General features: G+C 45.7%; 1 protein-coding gene across 5 annotated transcripts in view; it reads left to right on the forward strand.

Annotated features, from left to right (window-relative positions):
• ETS1 (ETS proto-oncogene 1, transcription factor) overlaps positions 1–11,067 on the forward strand; it is a 102,201-nt gene extending 91,134 nt beyond the window's left edge. For all 5 annotated transcript variants that reach the window (XM_081799099.1, XM_081799100.1, XM_031035847.2 and 2 more), the window contains 2 exons: positions 6,000–6,118; positions 7,246–11,067. In XM_081799099.1, the coding sequence (XP_081655225.1) occupies positions 6,000–6,118; positions 7,246–7,461 (335 nt within the window). In that variant the 3' untranslated portion in view covers positions 7,462–11,067. The remainder of the gene's footprint in view (positions 1–5,999; positions 6,119–7,245) is intronic.
• Positions 11,068–21,649: the final 10,582 nt, after the last annotated feature.

The following is a 21,649-nucleotide window of genomic DNA, read 5'->3' on the forward strand; positions in this document are numbered from 1 at the left end:
GGGTGACCAACCATGAGAGTTTCATAGGTTAAAATAAATGTGGTGTCTTGCCCGCCCTGAGGTATTTAATTTGACTTTTAGAGTCAAGCTGAAGAGATTAACTTCTCAAAGTAGCAAATGAATCCCCAAAGGACAGGCCGTGTGGGCGTTTCTATTTTGGGGAACATGTTGATCCAACAGCCTGGGAGTCACTCATGTTGATTAGTCCCAGATAGGGTTTAATAGAGAGAAGCAGCTGGGGTAGGCTTTCCGATCCTGACACCTTCCTGCAGGGGACCAGTGTGTCAACAGCATGAGCCAGAAAATGTATATTGAGCACTTGTCCGAAACCCCACACCTGCCGAGAAAAGAAGGGTCACTAAGATGCAGTCCGTGTGCACAGGGAACACACAGCTCCTTCAACAACAAGGTGCTTTTTGATTGTTGGTATTTGTTGGTGAGTCACCATCTCGCTTTGCATTACACCAGTGGAGAAAACACCGTCTCTGCCCTGAGAGCGTATATCCTCGTGACGAGAGAGAGATGGGCACAGAGCAGACAGACCATCAGGCTTGGTCTCGGTATAAGCAAACCCATAATAGAAGGCTACCGGAGAGCATGACTGCCGCGTGCTGACCTCTGTCTGCATGGAAATCAGCTCTGCTCTGTTAGCCTCATGCTGGGGCACAGATGACGGGGTGAGGACTTGCAGCTGAAAGGAAAAGGAAAAATTGCAGTCCAGCCCTGCTCCCCGTTCACCAGCAGTGAGTCCGTGGCCATGGACTAGAAAATGAGAAGATACTGACAGATTGCCAAGTGGAAAGGATGATTCCCAGGAGAATCTTACTAAGATTTTGTCCTCGCCCATTGCTGTATATTGAACTTGTTCACTTAGACTCCAGAGTAAGGGAACACTACCAGCCATAGCAGCAAAACTACAGGGGATTTCTCAGACCCAGCTCTCATCCAGATAGATTGGTGGGCCTTCCAGGTCCTAGACAAGGAGAAGGGGCTTGAAACATCACCCGGATGAGTAGGAATTTACTTGAAGCTTTGTCTTTAAAAAAAAAAAAATGGGACTGACACCTTGGATCTCAAGTGCCTTGAGGGTCCCCACCTGATACTTCTGCTTCTAAGGCTCTGTCGTGTTCTTCAAATCAGGACTGTCAGTGTTGTACTAAGAACCCTCCTCTTAGCCAGAAGCTGAGAAGAACAAAGCAGTCAGAGGAAATCCCCCCGCTGTAGCCAGCGAGGGAGTTGGAGGGAGCAGTGAGCAGGGGTGTGCAGGCCCAGCCCGAGTGTGTGTGTGTGTTGGGGGGGTAGGGTGGGGGGTGCCCTCCCTCCTTCACTTCTTGGGTGAGAGACTCCCTTCTAACAGGGACCCCTCTGTTGTTGTGGCTGAGAGTTTCTACTTGAGAAGCATAGTTTCCCAGTGATGCCACCGGATTCCTGAAGTGTGACACCCGGAGCAGCATGGTGAAGGACGCCGTTGACTGCCTTGGGGCCCCCAGACAGGGACACCATTGTGAGTCACATCGAGTGTGTGAACTCCCCCTTCCCATGACTGGCACTATTCTTAGTACCATTCTCTGCTCCCTGGGACAAAGGTCCCTGGGAGCACTGTCCAGTTGGGTGGGTGGATGGGGCTGGGCCTAGGGTGAGACGAGGTACAGGGAGAATGAGGAAGAGGCTTTACAATTTGAGGATATGTTGGAGTGAGGGTGAGGGATGGAGGAGTCCTGCAGCCCTGGGGATTTGGGCAGAGCTACACTAAGCAGTCCAGAATGTCCTCTGGGAGAGTCTGTAACCAGGAGTGCTAACCACATTTCCGGGTTTCAACAAGTCTGGGATGTAAGAAGTTCCCATGGGCCTAGATGTGGATGTGACTGGTGGGGTCACCAGTGTGCATTACAATCCTGAGCTACCTCCCAGCTGGGTGCTTCCATCAGGGGGCCCTGATATCCCTTCCCAGACCTGCAGTGAGCCTGACCCCGGTTGTGGAAGCAAGCTCCTGTGTAGGACTGTCCACGAGTCCAGGCAGGGAATGGACCTACCCTGGACCCAGAACGCTTACCCAGACCAGGCGTTTCCAGCTGGGAGAATAATTCACGTCCTTCCTATTTACGGCTCCCTACCACCAAAAGGGCGGTTTGGGAGTCAGCCAAAAGGAGGAATCTTTGGGCGGGGGGATCCCATGGATTCCTTTCATTTGGTACCACATACGTGCTTTCTGAAGGGTGAACAGCAACTTGAGGAATCTCATGGTAGGAGCGCTGTGTGTGCCTTTCAGCACTGGGTGGGCTTACAGGATCTTTCTTCCAGAATGGGGGGGAAAGGAGACTCGAGCTGACATCACCCTATTTTGACTTTCTTGTTGTAAAGCTTACCAGAGACCTTTCTCCCCATTCAAGTTCCTACGCTTTTGTTAGGCATCTGAGTTTCCTATTTATCCTCCCTCTTGCCTTTGGTGTAAATAGTAAATAGTAAAAAGAACTTTGAGAGGACCTCACCCACGACCTGGGCTCCTAGTTCCCAAATTTCACAGTGTTATGTTCCTTATGAACAGAGGAAAATTCACAATGAGACAAAAAAACCAAACCCCCAGACAAGGCTTTACCGTGCTCACCGCCACCTGCCCCACCCACCGCAGCCCTGCTGTAGAGGCTGCTGGGAATCACATGCACGCAGAGCTGGGGCTGGAGCAGGCAGATGGAGCTTGCACCTCTGACATTCCAGTTCGGGAAATGGCACCGGGCGGGAGAAACAGCAGGAATAATTCTGTCTGACATCGCTGCCTCTTTGAGCTGGTTCCAGCGACAGGACTTAAACTCCCCTTTTGCACTTTCTGGCTGCCCCATCCCAAGGGCAAGGGACTGGGATGTGTTCCTGGGCCTCTCTCTTTGGGACTTGGAACGTGCTTGCTGCTCCCTGCCAGTGACTAGGACTTGCCTGGGTAGAAGGATCCCGATATGTCCTTCCTTCCCCTTCCTTCAGTTTGGTGGGACTAGCCCTCCAGTCCCCAAAGGGATGTGAAGATGAATAGTGGGAATGAGGTTTGCAGGTAAATAGTGGGAGGGAGAAACAGTGAAGTAACATTAGCCTAACAGCTACCTGGTGGGGACTGACTCATGGGGCTGGACGTGTCACCTGTGGAGGTGAACACCAAGGTCCCCAGTGGCCGGATGGTCAGGAGAACCACTGGCCAGCCCAGCCCAGTGTCCTGTGTCTGCTGTGAGAGGTAAGGGAGAGATGGGTGGTTGTTTTTTTTTTTTTTTAAAGCTTCATCCTTTTATCCCATGGCTCACCTCAACCAGGCAGGCTGCTCAGATGCCCGCCTCTGGGTTGGTCCTGTCTAAGGACAAAACGGTGCCAAGATGAAGGATTTGGGGGTGAGATTGCCTGGGTTCCATTCATGGCCATTTTACTTCTGAATGGCCTTAGACGAGGCCAGTGGACAAGCGACACAGGATCTCGGTGTTCTCTGTTGTAAAAGTGGTAAAAGCAAATATGATAATCCTAGTATCTACTCCCTGGAGTAGGAATAAATGTACGGAATAAATGGGATGAACGTAAAGCATCACATCACGCACAGCGTCCAGCGCATAGTGAGTACACCGCAAGTCCTCGCTCTTGTTCCCATTTTTCTTCATCCGGGGTCTTACAGCGACTCCTCTCTCTGTGTTACATCTTCCATCTGTGGGCTTGGCCCGGGAGACGACTGCAGACTCCAGGGCTCATTCACGTAGTTTCCAAGTAGTTGACCTTTCCTTGTTACATCTCTTCCAAAGAGTATGAACACAACGATGTCCTATTGGGTGTATAGTCACTTTGTGCCGCTTCCAGAAGCTTCCTCTTTGCAAGGTGTTTTCAGCTGCTGTTTCTGAATTTCTTGGCTACCAGAAATTCCATAGCCTTTCTTAATAGAGACACGTGGACTGACGCCTGCCCATCCAGAATGGCTTCTCCACAGATTCCTCCCATAATGTCATGATTCGTCCCGTGAACCCAGGCAGGCAGTAGCTACTGGTAACTTTAACTCAACTCCCAGGAAACCTGCAGATGTGTCGGAGTGGTATGTGAAGTGGTGATTTCAAGGGGGCGGCAGGGGCGACAGAGGAGGGTAAGGCTTTCCTGGGGTAGCATTCTGGGCTGTTTCTTTGAATGCTCAGTTATTTTGTAGAGTCTACTGAATCATCTTATTCTAGTATACGTGTAAGGCGTTTCTTACAAGTTGGTTTTAGAGAGCTCAAGGCGCATTCCTAGAAGGACGAGGTAGAGCTATTTCATCTTCCACATTGAGCTTGGCTTATGCTGGAAAGGACGCTGGGATTTGCTGGGGGATGCTTCCTTTGGCTGCCCAGTGAATACCCACATCCGCGCTGTTGTCCTGGTGCCTGGAGTCTGAAGGCCTGTGAGCTAGACCCAGCACCATCACGTTCTCACCACCCCCTGGAGTGAAGTCACATCGCTTTTCTGAGCATTTTTCTCGTTCTTTCTTAATAGGATGGAAACAGTAAGACCAGTTGTGCCTTGCCTATAGAGAGGGCCGAGGAGTGGATTTTAGGAGTAAGCAAAATGATGCATGCGAACATACCTTGTAGACGTATAAGGTATAACAAGAGATGACCCCTCTAGATCATAAGGAACGTTTCTTTTTTTAGATTAAAAAAGCTTGTTTCCTATTTAATCTCACTTTACTTTGGATCAGACAGATCTGAAGCTCAGGTTAAGGGTTAGAGCCTTAGAAAGTCAAGTTTTCCTGGATGAGTTAGAGTGTTCCTGGCTTCCTTCGTCTTCCCTCCTCTGTTCAGATGGCTTCTAAGATGATGCTGTCAGTGTGGACCAATAGCATGCACCACTGACTGTTGAACCCGTATTTGTTTCTCTGGCTACACCCGTGAACGAGATAGCAATCACTGGCAACATTGTCATAACTGAGTAGAAAGTTATGTTAAAAGGAAACCTATTAGGGCACCTGGGTGGCTCAGCCGTTAAGCGTCTGCCTTCGGCTCAGGTCATGATCCCAGTGTCGTGGGATCGAGCCCCGCATCGGGCTCCCTGCTCAGCGGGAAGCCTGCTTCTCCCTCTCCCACTCCCCCTGCTTGTGTTCCTGCTCTCGCTGTGTCTCTTTCTGTCAAATAAATAAATAATTTCTTTAAAAAAAGAGGAAATCTATTAGCATAAATCCTTTAGCATAAGATAAATGGACTATCAGAGTATGTCTGGCTTTCCAGAACTAAGATCTTTGGCAGTGTTGATGGCTAAGACAAGAAAAGTGTGTGTGGTGTGTAAGTTAGAATATACGGACCCGTGAAGAATTTCTGAGACAGTCCTCACCTGACCTCTGAGGATTTCGTGGGTGGCAGGTTAATCCCTTATAGAGTGATGATGTTCTCCTTTCTTAGTTTGGGTGCCTGTGGTAAGCGGCCTGGGGGGACGGGATGGTGGTGGAGAGTATTATGACCTTATGACCGAAAGAATGTCTCACTTCTGTGTCCTTGTTAGATGACCCCAGGATAGCAGTCCTTGTCACTTACAAATCAGGCACCAAAGGCTCTCTGATATCGAGAAGCGCTTATGAGCTTTGACTTCAGATAGGAAGTGGCAAAGATATTCCTTAGTTAATCTTTCTTGCTAATAAAGGCAAAAATAATGACTTAGTTCTTGAAGGCACAGAAGATTTTACTGCCTTAGAATGTCTCAGAGAATAGATCGAGTAATTGTCTTTCTAGAGTTTTCATTGCAGTGAAAATGGACTGACCTTCAAGTCAATCAAAATAATATTGATAAGATAATGGTATATTGTAAGTGCTTTTTCAGGGGGTGGGTAGGAAGTTGTTCACCTTTCAGTCCTTTTGAACTCATAGCACCTCCTCCAACATTTGTGCTATGTGCCGCCTTCATCCTTCCAGGGCTGGATGGACTGGAGAGCAGGCAGGAGGAGGGCTGTGTGTAATGGGATTCATTGCTGGCGGTGCTGAGCAGCTGGTGTAATGATTCACAATGGCTTGTGTTTCCAGGCAGTGGACCAATCCAGCTGTGGCAGTTTCTTCTGGAATTACTCACTGATAAGTCCTGTCAGTCTTTTATCAGCTGGACAGGAGATGGCTGGGAGTTCAAGCTTTCTGACCCAGATGAGGTAAGAAGGGAGTGACTTGCGAGCGTTGTGTGGAAGGGGGATGAGAGTGAACTCTGGAAAGTGGTTATGTGGGCCGGGATGACATTTCCTAGGATTCCAGCCCCACCTCTGTCCCTTGGTACTTGTATGATCTCGAGCCAGTTATGTAGCCTGTCTGAGGCTGAGTTGCATCCTTTGGACAATAGAGGAAATATCTACACTGCCCATTTGTTTTCCAAGATTCATGGATACGATACACAAGAAATGCCTGGCACATAGTGGGCCCTTCGTAAATACGGGTTGCCGTTTCTGGAAGGGGTCGGACAATTCAAGAGGTCTTGGAAGATCAGTACAATCTGTTCACTAACGTCTTGTTTTATTCAACGAATGCATGTTGAGCGGTTGCTCTGTGCCATGCCCAACTCTGAGCATGACAGAATTGAAAACATGGAACAAGAGAGACAACATCTCTGGTCTGGCAGACGCGACAAGATAGCGCACCCCAGTACAGAAAAAAATGCTTCCCTTTGATGAAATGCAGGCATGATCGGCCCCACTCCCTCACGCTAAATTTCATGCTTGCAAAGCGAGGATAGGCTACCAACAACATCAGGAAAGAGGAGAGTCTATTCTGTTGCATGTCTTTTTTTTTTATACTTTAATACTTTCCAGTACTTTAACTCTATTACACAGAGACACAGGGTCAATGTATTTTCTTTTTTCTTTCTTAAAGATTTTATTTATTTATTTGCGAGAGAGAGACAGAGTGAGAGAGAGAGTGCAAGAGGAGGTAGGGTTAGAGGGAGAAGCAGACTCCCCGCCGAGCGGGGAGCCCGATGTGGGACTCGATCCCGGGACTCCGGGATCACGACCTGAGCCGAAGGCAGTCACTCAACCAACTGAGCCACCCAGGCGCCCAGGGTCAATGTATTTTTGTTAATTTAAAGAATCTTGCCCATCTCTTGAAAATGGGAATTCAGAACAGGTGGGTGAGGAAAAGATCTTCCATGTACGTGACTCTTTAGCCATCTTCCTTGGATATCATGGGTCACCATGAATGGATATCGGGGCATATCAGTGTGTCTACTTGGGTTTTCTTCTAGGTGTTTACCCCATCTATTTTTCACTTTTTATTCTTTTAATTTCAGGTGGCCAGGAGATGGGGAAAAAGGAAAAACAAGCCTAAGATGAATTATGAGAAACTGAGCCGTGGCCTACGCTACTATTATGACAAAAACATCATCCACAAGACAGCCGGTAAACGCTACGTGTACCGCTTTGTGTGCGACCTGCAGAGTCTCCTGGGCTACACGCCAGAGGAGCTCCATGCCATGCTGGACGTCAAACCCGATGCTGATGAGTGATGGACACCAAAAGCGTTGGGGAAAACTCTGCTGAGACATTTCGAAGAACAACCACATCAGTCGGACTCTTAATTTTTAATCGTTATTCTATTTTTAATTTTTCAGAACTCATTTTTTACATTCAGGGGTGGGAGCTAAGTGAGCTGCAGCTATAGTCAGTTGTGTGCAGTTGGAAAAAGAGAGCCAGGACTTGTGGGGTGGGTGGGGCGAGAAATTCTTGAGCAAATTTTCAGGAGAGAGAGAGAGAGAGAGAAGGGTCTTCTTAGAAGTTTGAAGAATCTGGCTTAAGGGAGGAGAAGACTAACATGTCCCATTATTTTTTTTAAATCGTCCATGAAAAAAAATGTGTCTTGAGTTGTGGACCTATTAGCAAAAGAAGTGGACACATCAGGAGTCATGAGACCCATGAAAAGGCAATTAATTTGCTTTTGTTTTTAGGTCTGGGAGGGCAAAAAAGAGGGAGGTGGGATAAAACATTTGTTTGGGGGATGCACTAAAAACCAAGGACTATTTACTTTTTACTCAACTTTTGAAACAAAGATGGACTTCAGTGGGGAGGGGCCCAAACTGTTTTTGTGTTAAAATTTATTTTATTAAATTTTGTGCCAGTATTTTTTTTTTTTTCTTAAAAATCGTCTTAAGCTCTAAGGTGGTCTCAGTATTGCGGTATCATGCAAGTTTGTTTTTATTTGCCGGCTGAGGATTCTGTCACAGTGCAAGGAAACTGTTTATATAGACCCCACTGGAAATGCAAAGTGCTGTCACTGAGATCGGGGATCCCAAATTCATGGGACTTCTATATGAAGGAAAAGAAAATCATGCTGATTTGGGTACACGGGACCTGTGCATGTGAATTTCATCTGTGTTTTAAAAAATGATCACGCCCCTCTGCTTACTTGTCGTTAGTGGATTCTCGGGGTTTGGACTTAACGTTGAACTAAGAAGCATTAAGTCTTTGAACTGAATGTATTTTGCAGCCCTGGTTTTGGACCACAGTCAATGTAGGAGCACTGTTGAAGTCATAGAAAGGAGATCAAAGGAGGAAGACTGACTTGGTTCTTTATTGGTTCTATTCCTGTAACATATATGACTTGGAATAAAAGCTGTGTGCATGGGCATTACCCCTCAGGTCTTAGGAAGTAAGTCCTGAATGCATGTCATTCCAAACCAACACTCTACTCTTTATCTCCTTTATGTCTCATTGTTCCGGCATCCCATGTTTATTCCTTCCCCCCACCCTGTTACCCAGTAGAGAGAAATGCAGTCATGACATGAGGTGAAGAGTATCAGACAAAGCCATTTCGAAGTCCTGGGTTTTAGGAACAATGGAAATTAAGGTTGGATAGAAGCAAAATGTGGCTTGGCTGTCTTTGGGAGGAGAAATGCAAGGCTTTCCTTTGAAGGGTTTAAGCCAGTGGAGTCAGGTGGGGCCGTGTATGCAGAGTGAAGAGTGCAGACACTATTCAGCCCGTGCTTGGATGTGTTATCTTGGCACAGGGTAAGTGAAGCTCAATTGCAGAAGAGATGAATGACTTGAAGGCAAAGGAAACAAGAAGAGGAGCTTGAGTGCAGAAAATGAGGTGGTCCGTGAGATTCGAGTAGATTTCTAGTTCCTCCAAAGTTCAACGACAAGCTCAATTGACTGGGGCAGTGTTGAAGGGTGGTCTGCAAAGGTTTGGATCTTTTTCCAGGGTGGGGAGGGTGGGAAGCAACATCTAACCAGTAAGGAGAAGTGCCTAAAACACTTGAACCCCCCCTCCCCCAAATAGGTGCCTGATTAAAAATGGTGATGACAGAGGGACAGCTCTCGCTGACTTCAGTGGGAGAGTTGGAGAGACATTTAAGGTGGGCTTCTCAGGGCGAGCCCTTCTGGGGCTCCGGCTGAGAGACTGGAAGTACTTATCTACCTGCTAGCGTATCTTCAAGAAAGTGGATCGTTTACTCCCAGGTCCTCTTGCAGACCCTGAATTATCAGGAACTTAGCTCTGTGATTCATGAGTTTCCTCATACTGATAAATCGGAGTGTCCACTTGGAAAGCAAAGGCAGAGTTGGCCCAGCTGTGTATTCTCATCTTCTTCCGGATGCAGGTGCCTTAACGAAGCTCTCGAAATATTTTAGGAGCTGCTCAGGGAGTGTTAGGCAGAACCGTTGGATTACATTGTTTTCTCTTAGATTATGTGATCTTTGTTGGGCACTGGCAAAGGTGAGTGTATGTGCGGGTGTGCACGCACGCGTGTGTGCGTGTGTGTGTGTGTGTGTGCGTGCGTGTGTGTGTGTGTGCGCAGACGTGCAGAACTGCCGCTAAAATAATACCTGGGTTTTTCAGTTAAGTCTTTCCACATTTCAGTAACGGGCAAGAGTAGAACCAAGGCAGGGCATCGGTCATTGCTTGCTATTTGCATCCAGGCATAACATGACTTTCTCAGTGCATCCACCTTTCCTCTTGCATTTCTGCTGGAAACTCCCCTTGTGTGAGCGTGTCTAAGTCCTGCAAGAACTCCGTAGCAGATAAGAGATAAGAAAGTGCCTCCTCCTACTCCTCAGCCTGCTTGTTTGCTAAGATGCCTTGCTCTCTAGGTCCACCGTTTTCAGTATTTGTAGATAGTGCGCTGGTGAAGACAGCTTTGTCCATCTGGCCAGATGCTTTTTCTCCTTCTGTCCAGAGGCCAGAGACCATCCCAGGAAGAGTGGTGGGTGGTTTATACACTGGAAATGTAGCAGAATTGTTGCATTTATGCTTTTTAAAAACACATGTTAACTTCAGAGGAAGGGTGGGCAAATCTGGTTGAGCTGATGAAACCCTTATTTTCCTGGAGATGCCTTAGCCCATGTTGGTTTTGGCTGTCGGGTTCGGGGTCACTTTTGTTTCCTTCTCCAAGCAGGGGAGGGACTTCCCTACACAGAGCCCTGATTTTGTGGCTTTGGGGATTGGAAGTAGCATTCAAAGATCAGATGTGCTTTTCCTCACTTTGGAGACGAACACTCTGGGTTTTAGAGCATTAACCTGCCTAATCTTCATGGTGAAAATCACACCTTCTCTGTTCTAGTCATGCTGTGCATGCTGCTTTCTGTTGGGGTCTATATAAATGTGTTGAACTCATATCTACATTCCAAAGAAGTTTCAAGGAACCATAAATATATGTATACATATACATATATAAAGTATATATATTAAAATGAAATTATCTCTATCAGGAATACTGCCTCAGTTACTGAACTTTTTTTAAGAATACTTTTTTTTTTAAGCTGAGAAGTATAGGGGTGAAAAAGATGTTATATTGTGTTTGACTATTTTCCAACTTGTATTTTCATATAATTTATATTTTTTAAAAGCTGAAAATTTAAAAGCAAGATGAAAAAAGGAAAAGCAGGTGCTTTTTAAAAATCAGAACTGAGGTAGCTTAGAGATGTAGCGATGTAAGTGTCTATGTGTTTTTTTTTTAAATGCAAAAAAAATTTCTTATGGGGGAGTTTTTTGTTTGTTTATTTTAGTAGCTGATGCTGGCACATCATTTTGCTGGAGAGTTTTTTATATACTGTAGCCTGATTTCATATTGTATTTTAAACTGTGTGAGATTAAAAACAAAGAAATTCATTCATAACAATGTGGGTTTGGCTCGATTCTTTCCTGTCTGGTGCATGTGTGAAAAAGCAGGACAGACTCACCAACCAGAGACAAGCTAAGGAAGAAATGCAGTTCAGTCTTGCTGATCTCACGATCTCAAGACCAGCTCAGGTAAAGATTTCCTAATAAACTTGTAATGAGAACACAGGGAAGTATAATGCAATGCCCTGATTATTGAATAAATGGTGTCATCCTTTGTGGAATGTTCCTGGCCTCGTCACACCATGTTTTGCTCATGTCTGAAGGAACGAAGAGCCACGTGAAGCATCAGTTTTTAATGACTGAACAGATAAACATTTGATTTCAACTGGGTAAAGTTCCTGATACTAACAGAAATTTGAACAGCTTAGCTGATGCTTTGGACACGAACAGTATTCTGGTTTCTTCTTCTGATACTGAGTTTGCTCTGTGCAAATTTGGACTCATCACCTTCATCTTCTTGGCCCCAGCTCTTTCACTGGGGGCTGAAAAGGGGGAATGATAATATCTGTCTGAACCCGCAGCAGCCCATGTCGTAAATAAAATCATATTTATAAGTGCTTTGGGGAGGAGTGCTTAGGAACACATCCTGCATGGTACTTTTCTCTTGTTGTTGAAACTGTAGAAGGTGGATGTTTTTAATTAACACCAGCATTTGCAACATGAATCCCCGGCTCACAGCTGGAAAGAGAATTTTTGCTGAATTGTTCACAAAGACAGCTCTGTTTTTGGAAAATCTGTTTCTCCCGGCTCGGAACTTGAGGTTTGCTGAGTGCACGTTGAACACTGACTGTGTGGTCTAGTGGTTATAGAGCTGGACTGGCCGCGAGGGGGGCTTGGGGTCCTACACCTCAGTCAAGCCACCACCACTCACTGGGAGACTTTGGGAAGTTGGCTTGAAGTCCTTATATTTTTTTAGTCTTCAGCTGCAAGCCCCAAGCAAAGCCACAACTCCTGGGCCAACCTGAGGCCACATCTGAGCTCTCTCCCTTTGAATAAACCGTGCACAGAGAATAGGTTTCTGCCTCAGTCAAGAATTTGGTCAGAGAGCTTAGCTTCGGTGCCAAGTTACTGTTCTCTCCCAAAGTATCTGATTTAATGCTGACCAGGTTAAAAGATACAAGATACGCTTGAATGAAGTAAGCTTAGACCTCTGTTTCTCCAACTAGGAGCTAGAGTTAAGAGGGGAAGTCTCAGGCAACTGGGCTTTGATGATTTCTCTTAATGATATTGCCGAGGCCACCATATTGCAACTGGGTCGAGACCGTATCTTCTAAAACGACTGCAGGATTTGGGGGTATAGGGTAGGGTAAGGATAAAAAGAGACACAAGGAAAAGGGGATTCATTCAGAAGAAGTGGGTCATCAAAAATCTAGATCTGACAGGCTTTCAGGAAGTTACGGGATAAAGTAGTTGCCCGAGGGTAACCTGGCTCACCACTGTTATGACTTTGGAGCAAAGCTGTAACACTCATGCTGCACAAACAAATAAATAAACCAAAAAACAACAGCAACAGAGCTTCCTGTATAATGAGGGGTAACTGTTTTAACCTAAAAAGGAAGAGGACTGTGATTTGTGCTTTGGGTAAAACGAGGCAGGCAATGTAGATGAGAAGTTACATGTGGGCAGACTGTGGGCTGATTGTGCACCATAAAGGTGTTCAGTTCGGCCTTCACAGTGTTGGGACTCATGTATCCAGTAGGGTCATGGGAGGTCTTTGAATACCAGTGTTCCTTTATAGCAAGCACCCATGGTTGGCACTGAGCGCGAGGTGCCCCTCAAAGTGAACATGAGTCTCCTGTCTCCAGGAGGTCAGCCCCACACATTTATACTCCTGCCTGGTCCCTGTAGAATTTGACTTGTGACCCTTATGACAATATCTATCTATTCACGTTCCATGTTTACTTGGCAGGAAGCTCATTTTATTCTAGAACCTACTGTGGAAGGGAGTACAAAAGGTCATCATGTTCATCAGCACTATCTGGCTTCTGAGCCCTTGTTCTTTCCATTAGGCTATGTTGCCACCCAACAGCTCCAGAAGTTCTCCTTTGATGATGTTGGCTAATGGCCCCCGTCCACGGGAGCCACAGCCCCAGTTACTAGGAGGTACACTTCATACATCAAACACTGGACAAGGACAGTCTTCTTTCTATAAGGAAGCGTTTCCACTTCCACAACCCTTCCTCTGTCTTTCCCCAGTGGTGGTTCCGGGAAGGTGGTATGTAATGCAAGTTCAGTTTGTACAGAGGCCTTTCTCTGGTTCAGATACAGGGATACTTGACCTGGGTAGCTGGCCCTTGCCATTTTATGGGTAAACAGACTCAGCTTGCTGCTGGATGTTCACTGCTCTTGAGGACCCCTCCATGCTATGAGGATCCTCACCTAAGAACAACAGATGATGGAAGAGAAAAGTACTTTCCTGGCACTGCTGGCAAAGAGGCAGAGATTTAGGGATGCTGATAAAAGCAGGTGTTGATCAATAGGTGAAAATTAGAAAAGGCTTGAAATTGAGGTAAGAAACCCTTAATAAGAATTTCAAACTGCGCATCGGGAGTCAGGTGCCTCTGCCTCTGCCCCTAGGCCACTGCCATTTCCTGTTTTACTCGGTGTTCCGATCCCTTTTCCCTTTTCCCTTTTCCTGGAAAATATTTCTATCCTGAGAAAGTTAGGTTCATTCAATTGCCTGGTCTATCTCAGTGTGCTGACGTCCAAAGTAATGAGAGTGACGGTCATCTGTCCATGGCAACGCAAGAGAATCAACAATGACCACCAGGTCTCATGACATGTGTGATCCCCAAAGCCCTTGTGAGTTCACAGTCCTGTCCCTAATCTCTCTGCCCGGCCACTCTGGCTTCAGTGCTCTCTCAGCCACAGCATTTTCACAGAGAGCTTTGATGTCGGGTTAGCTCTGCTTACTCCATGGGGTGCTGTGGGGAGGAGCACGGAAGTTTCCAGCAGCCACTTGTGGGAATTACAGGGGATCAAGAGAGAACCACTACCTTCTCCTCCCTGCCCATTCCACACTGACCCTGGGCAGTAGCAGGTTATTTCAATCTTTCTACAGGCAAATCCCGAAATTTCACCTGTGTCTCTTCTTCTCCCCTTTTGAGGGCAGACCCCCAGATGTGCCTGGAAACAGTGACTTGAAGAGGTGGCAACAGTCTTCACACAGCTGGAAAGTTTGACGACGACTATGGGCTTTGATCTGGGGCTGGCTTTTTGAGGCAAGAATATTCCAAATGGGAGAAGCAGAGATGAGATTGGGGAATTCGAAAGGGCTTTGAGAATGGTGTAGTGTTCATATGAACGGGTCCTTTCTCCTACAGATCTCAGGGGAATGCAAGTTCAGAACCTAGAGGGTGTTTGAACTGGGGAATCTTCTCTGCTAATCTACTTCTCAGACAGACCGATTTTGTCCCATTTGTTCTGGTTTCCATGGGAATAAGAAAGTTTATAATCAGAGTGCAGCCAAGGCACCTTTTGTCTGAGATGTTTATACATATTAGGGGAAAGGTAAGAATGATGGTAAAGACAATGACCATTGTTTGGAGGGTAAATAGACATTTCATTCAGGTATGTTTTCTCTGTGGTCAAGTTTTCATGATGATAGCACAGAGCTGTGTACTTGAACCCAAGGGGATTTAAAGTATTTTCTTCACTGACTGACTTCAGACCACTGGGGTAGGGAATGGACTCACCTGGGCTTAAGCTTCTTGCTCAGGAGCAGGTAGGGGAACCGGGTGGGACATGTAAGTTGTTCTGGGCACTGGTGTGTGCAGCCTGCTTGAAATCCTAGAGCAGAAATCCCACAAATTCCAAATTGTCTTCTCGGCCACCACAAGTAACGACCACAAACCTGAAACCCAGCCAACAAAGACTGAATTAAAACAAGGTGACCACAAAGACTGTGTACCTGGGACAGTCCCAGGGTAAACCCATTGTCCTGGAATAATTATTCATAGCAATTCCTTCCACTTCCATTATACTTTACATGGTTTCCTCATAAAACTCATGAATGGCCTAGCAGCTGATGAATGAAAGAGCAAACACCAGAATTCGAAATTCCACATTTTCAAGTTAAAAGGGACCTGAAAGATTATCTAGTCCAGCCTCTTCAATGAGGCATGCATGAACTCAAGTTCCAGAGAGGCCAAAAGACTTGCCCAAAATCACCTGATTAGTGACAGAAATAGACTTTCTACTAGAACAGTAGATCTGTCTAGATCTACTGTTCTAGTCTGTCTATTCTAGACAGACTTCCTACTAGAAAGTAGGTCTGATTCTCCCTGTGTGCTTCCAGCCCTCTCCTTTCTCTACTGTATTGGATCTCATCCAATTTCCAGGCAACACATCTTAGTTTAAAGTTGATCCTAGTTGATTCAGAATTGATCATGACAATTCTTTCTATTAGTTCTGATGGATTCCAACGATCAGCTAGGTGCTCATGTTCAAGTTGGGAATGGGAGATCCTTGGGTGGTGGAAGGTCTTAACATCTGGTTTTCAGAAACTGAACATGCAGGAGGTATGAGACTGCCATCTATGAGACTATAGGATGTCACAGCTGGAAGGTACCCTATGTGATGATACTACCCAACAAATTTATTCAGGTAGCAAACATTCATCGAATACCTGCTCTGTGGTTGGCACTGGACTGAGTATTAGGGAACCATAAGGAAAAGATAGGCACAACTTTTACCTTGATTCTGCTTTTAGTAAATGAAGACTATAGGCAAGTAAAGGGGGAATGACTGTCTAGTGCAATAACAGTATGATTTGATATCTAGGAGAAGCACCCAGCCTGGAAGAATTTATGCCCTAAAGGTGAGTAGTGGTCAGCCAAGCAGGTTGAGGCCTAGAGGTGAGAAAGTTGGTGGACTGCTAGAGAAACTAGAAGTCCTTTTGCGGAACCAGAGAACAAGGTGAAATGGAGTATGGTGAGTGGTGAAGAGGAGGAGATGGAGAGATGATGAGGAACCTCTTGTCCCGTGCAAAGGGTAAGGCAGAGGCCGGAGGACCTTCCTGCAGGCCAAGTCACATGATCCGATCTGGTCTTAGAAAAATCATTCTATTTGTAAAGCAGAGAAGGCATCAGAGGGCCCAAGGATGGAGAGACTGGTTGGAAAATGGCTTCATTTGTCCAGAAAAGAAGCCTCCAAGAGAATCATCAGTGACCAGAGCAGATAGGTACTCAGGAGATTGAATGGCTAGGAATTGGTGATTGGTTGGTGTGGATGGGTGGTGGGCTGCTGGGCTAGGACCAGCACTTGGGGGCTATGCAAAGATGACTTGTCCTTGGTCCCAAGATCACCATTCTATGGAGTTTAGATCTGGAAAAACCTTAGAGACAAAGTCCAATCCCCTCATTGTATAGCTAAAGTGTTTAAGGTAAGAGGGTTTAGGTGATGAATCTGAGATCATCTTGCTAACTGGTGACAGAGCCAAAATTAGGTCATAGGTATTCTGACTCCAAGGCCAATCCTATGTATCTGATGAGGGTCAAGGGCTTGTCCCTCCAAATAACCTCTCGTCCTTCCCTCCGTCCTTTCTTCCTTCCCTCCCTTCTTCCTTCCCTCAATTCTTTCTTTCCTACTCTTCCTTCCTCTGGGGACAAGAACTATTCAGCTTACAAATGGATGTGACAGGGCTCCCTGGGTGACTGACACAGGCTGTCTCTTCTCATCAGGGGGCTAATCTCTCCCTGGAGCCGTGGACACCTGCCTCCACCCCAGGCTGTAATTGGAAGAGAGAGAAGGTGCTCATTTCTCTGCTCCAGCTGCCTGCTCTCCAGCCTCCCTGAGAGCTGTCTGAGGCCCATTTGTTGAGTGATCTCTGAGTATTATTTCCAGAGTCCTATTTGAGGCATACAAAAGAACAGGTGTCTGTTTGGCCGTGTGGTCATGGCTTCCACTCCCAACCCAGCATTTCCTGCCATCTCTCTACCTTGGTCTCACACGCCTTCTCCTAGACTGATAGCCTCCTGTCTTTTTTTTTTTTTTTTAAGTCTATTATTCCAGTCCTTGGTGACCACTCCTCTCTCTTTCCTCATCCATTCCTTTTTATTCTTCATCTGAGTTCCTTCTCTCTGTCCTTCACATCATCTATTTCTAGAGAGGAAATGTATGTGACAGGCTGAAGAGAAGGTCGGAAACATTGAAGAATACGGGTTCTGATGCAAAACTGCACAGTGATAAATCCTAGCCCCACTGCTTTTTAGCTGTTTGGCTTGGGCAAATTATTTCAGCTCTCTGTGCCTCAATTTCTTCATCCATAAAATAGGAACAATAGTACCAACCCCACAGACATGGTGATTGCCAATTAATATATGTTGGTGTTTGACACAGTGTCATGTAAGTGGGAGCTATGAGTAAATCTGAAACTACAGCTCAAGAAAGTCTTTTTCTCTTTTCTTTGAAAACTTTTCTCCCCCCAGCCTCGCCCCCAGAGTCCCCGGACGAGGAGAAGACTTCAGCATTCAGGGCATAGGCTCTGGAGGGCCTGTCTGAAGGGGTGGGAGTCCTTCCCTTCCCAGTCCTGTCCCCTGCCCTCCCAGCCCTTGGCCAGGGTGCTGGGTGCCCAGGCCTCCCTGCTCGCTGTGGGCCTGCTTGCTCTGACAGCTGCAGGTGGGCAGAGCGCCTGGCTCTGAGCATGGAAAGGCAAACGCTGTTCCAGCTAGCTCCAGGACTCAGCATTTTCCGCTACTCCTTGCTCTGTTTGCTTTCCTCTTTGGACTCCCCCCACAGAGTGGGGACTTCTGAATGGCGTCCAACAGCAACGTTGGGCCTGCCCAAAGTCCTCTCCCACTGCCGGGCTCGGAGCCCGCCCCTCGTCTCCTCCCGTTGGCAGGCAGCAGGAAGCAGGGCCTGGCTGGCCCATGCTGAAAGTTCTCACACAAAGTGCCATTGTATGGGGCTGGTCTGTGGGAGACAAATGAAAGGGATTTCAAAATCAACGGCGAGTTATTTTTATCCATGGAAGGGCTGAAATGCCTTTATTTTCCATCTTGGAAAACAAACCTTAAGGGGTCATTGTGCTGCAGAGTGTTTTCATTTACTCTGGTATTCATGCAGTTAGGAGGGAGGCCTCTTAAAGACCTGGATTCAGAAAGGATGAAATCTAGAGAACCAGGTTGTTGGACTGACCGATCCCCTGGGTGGGGGGTCTGCTGGATGGCCCCGGAGCCTTTCTCTTGCCTGTGCTCCAAGCACGTACCGTGGACCTCCAGCCTGGGCATCTTCTCGTCCCAGCCCCATGCGCTGACTCCGCAGTTCCTGACTGGCTGCTTTTCCTCTCCAAACCCTCAGCCTTCTGTATCTGTGTGGGAATATAGCGTCAGCTTCCTCTAGGGCAGGGGTCTCCCAGGGAGGTCGTGCACGCTCCGGGAATTGCTGAGGAAGACATGGGGTGTGGAAGAAACCATTTAGAACTTCTACTCATATTTATTGTTAGTCTAAAACTAGGAAATACGTTTTTATTTACTAATATTGAATATACATGTTGACCCTGGTGCCTAGGGTAGGCTTCCTTGGGTCATTTGCATATATTCCAAGCACCCTAGGGGAAAATGGGAATTATGCAATGGAAAAGGGGTGTGTACGCTGGTGCGCTTCTTTTTTCATTTTTAGCATCTTACGGTTTTATGGTTTACATATACACGATGAGTAGATTTATAAACCAGAATATCTAATTTTAACCAAATAGCCTTCACAGAATGGACCAGTGCCTTCTAGTGTTTGCTGTAATGAAACTGGGTTGTTGACAAAGGAACCATTCTGGCACACAAAGATAAGAAAAAAAGCCAGATGATTTCTACTCCTGGAACAAATTGTCAGTCACATACTGAAGTTAAAACAACAATAATTTAATTAGATTCGGCCAAAAAAATTTCCAAATTATCAACATTATATTAAATGTCGATTTACAACTATTGTCAATAATGAGAATAAATGCCCTGGGGTATTGTATTATCAATCAATGCCAATAGATACAAATTAGTGCCTAATTTATAAAGAAATATGCATATATTGGAGGTGGTGCTTCAAGATATTTACTGATGGGAATATAGGGTCAGAAAAGTTTGGAGATGACTATTCTAAAGCAATAATTGCTGTGGGCCTGCAAGATTTCTGTTTATGGTGGAGGAAGCTCAGCATTTGCATTCAGTTAAAATCTGAGCTTAACTTCTGACTCCACCACTTAATAAGCTATGGGACTCTGGGAATCCATATAATTTCTCTGAGCCTCAGTTTCCACAAAATGACAACGAGGGCAATTAACTCACTGATCAATTTCGACGATCAATTCATTTATATTAAGTGCACAGAATAGTACTTACCATATAGTAAGCGCTAAAGAAATGTTTTGCTTTCCCATTCTCATCTTGCTTCTGCTGGGAAACTAGGGAAGATCCAAGGGTTTAAGTGGAAGATCATTCTCCATGAAATCCTACTACTGCCCCTCAGAGAGCATCCTTCCCTTGGGGTTGAGAAGGTAAGCCTCTGTTTTTCAAAACAATCACTGATTGGCTGTTCTTGGCTCTAAGAGGAAAGAAGGTTTGCGTGTGTATGTTTAAAAACCACTCTGGGTAGGCCTTCCTGGTGGCTTCTTAACAAGTGTGCAATAAATGGTTGTATGTTGGTTTTAGCCCAGTTCCCAGCAGACCATTTTTTTACGTCAGAAGGTAGCCCTACAATTGGCAGTAATTAGCCCCCCGTGATGCAGCTCAGCCAAAAGTCTCAGATGTGAATGAGCCATGGAAACTGGGAAGCCCCCACCGAGCCTGGGGCCTGGCCTTTGGCAGAGGATTTGGCCCAGCCCAGCCCTGTTATAAAAGAGGCAGTGTGTGGGGGTGGCGTGGGGAGTGAGGCTCAGTTCTTCTGGTTTCTCTCCCCAGCTTGCATTTTGCACACAAGGATACAAGATGAAGGATGCTGGAGCCATTGGAGTGTGAGAGCCATACTCTTCCTCTCTGACAACTCCCCTCCGTAAATGATGCTCAGACTAGGATTTCGATGATCCCTAAACAGTCATATGCTAACTTTGAGAAAACATCGACCAGCTTGCACATAGCTGTCAGAGCCCACCCCCACCCCATTCTAAATAGAACTTTAGGTTCAAGTCAATCCCAGATCTCCCCACACCCCTAACAATTGGACCTGGGAGGGTTTTTTGAGAAATCAGAGTTTCCATACCACAGGCTTTAAGAAAATGACCAATAAATAGAAAGCAAATGAGGTTTTTTAAAGCCCAGCAGTCATAGTATGTTGTAGATATTGAAAGAGACTCACTACACAAAGAAAGAGCGTTCAACAAAGGGTGGAGTGAGCTGGTGTGACCTGAACAAGCTGACAAGGAAACAACTCTGGCCCACTGCTCTCTGGGTGACCTCACTGGTGTGCTCTCCCACAGTCCATTCCAGACAGGTGACCAACCTGTGAGTCAGGCTTGCCTGGGCAGGAGGCAGCTGATACAGGGAATGCACCCATTCCTGTAACTTGACAGCCAACCCTTGACCTTAGAGGGGTTACTCCATCTGGGGACAAGGCAGCCTTTGTCCTCATAAGCTGTTGACAAATTGTTAGGAAAAACACATCACTCCGTCTCCCACCATGAGCCATGCAGGGTCCTAGATTGGTTGGATTTTCTCTGTACCACCCACCTTTCTTGTCTTAGATCAGACTTCCTTGAGTTTCAGATTAACTATACTTGATTCATGACTGCTTTGACCAATAATTCACTTTGCCAGAGAGTGAACTCCCCGAGTCCAGGTGCCAATTCCTCGGCCTGCAGACAGTGATATATTCCTGGGACTTTCCCATCCTGCCAAGCATTCTTTATTCTCTGAATTTCCAAAGACCATACCAGGAGCTTAAGTCTCTTTTTAGAATCAAAACGTGGACTCCAGAAGCAGGCAGAACTAAAATCAAGTCAAGGGACCTTGAACTAGTAACTATCTGTCTGAACCATCATTTCTTCATTTGCAAATGGGATAATATCTACTTCATAGAACTACCATTTTGATCAAATGGAATAATGTAATAAAGTGATTTTAAAGGGCTAATATATAGCAAATGCCCAGGAAACATTTGTTTCCTCTCCTTCATCCTTTCTACAAGGCAGAGAGTCCCCCCAGAATACCTTAATTCTTTTTTTAATATTAGTTTTACCTATGTTTTAAAAAGATTGTACATTTATTGAAAATTTAAGTAAATGAAAAATATTCAGAAGATAATTTTACAAATCACCTTATGTTCTTAACTATTGAATATGTGTGTATTTAATACTAAACACACTTTTTATTGAGGTAAAACTTATATATGAAGATATTTGTGAATATTCACAAACCTTAATTGTTCAATATGATATATCTATGTACACAACACTCCAGAAAGTTCCCAAATCCACCTGCAGTCAATCGCTATTCTGCTTACTATTACCATTGGTTTTTGAACTTCATAATTCATAAGGCATTGGGTGGAGTACCGAGAAAGGTTTTGCATCAGTCATGGAACAAAATTAGCCCTAGACTAAATGCTGTGTACTCCTGCCTAATAAAGCTTAAAAGCAAGACTCAAAATGGTCAAAC

The sequence above is a fragment of the Leptonychotes weddellii genome, chromosome 11 (genome assembly GCF_054177405.1).
Source record: "Leptonychotes weddellii isolate Sample4059 chromosome 11, ASM5417740v2, whole genome shotgun sequence".
Taxonomy (NCBI): domain Eukaryota; kingdom Metazoa; phylum Chordata; class Mammalia; order Carnivora; family Phocidae; genus Leptonychotes; species Leptonychotes weddellii.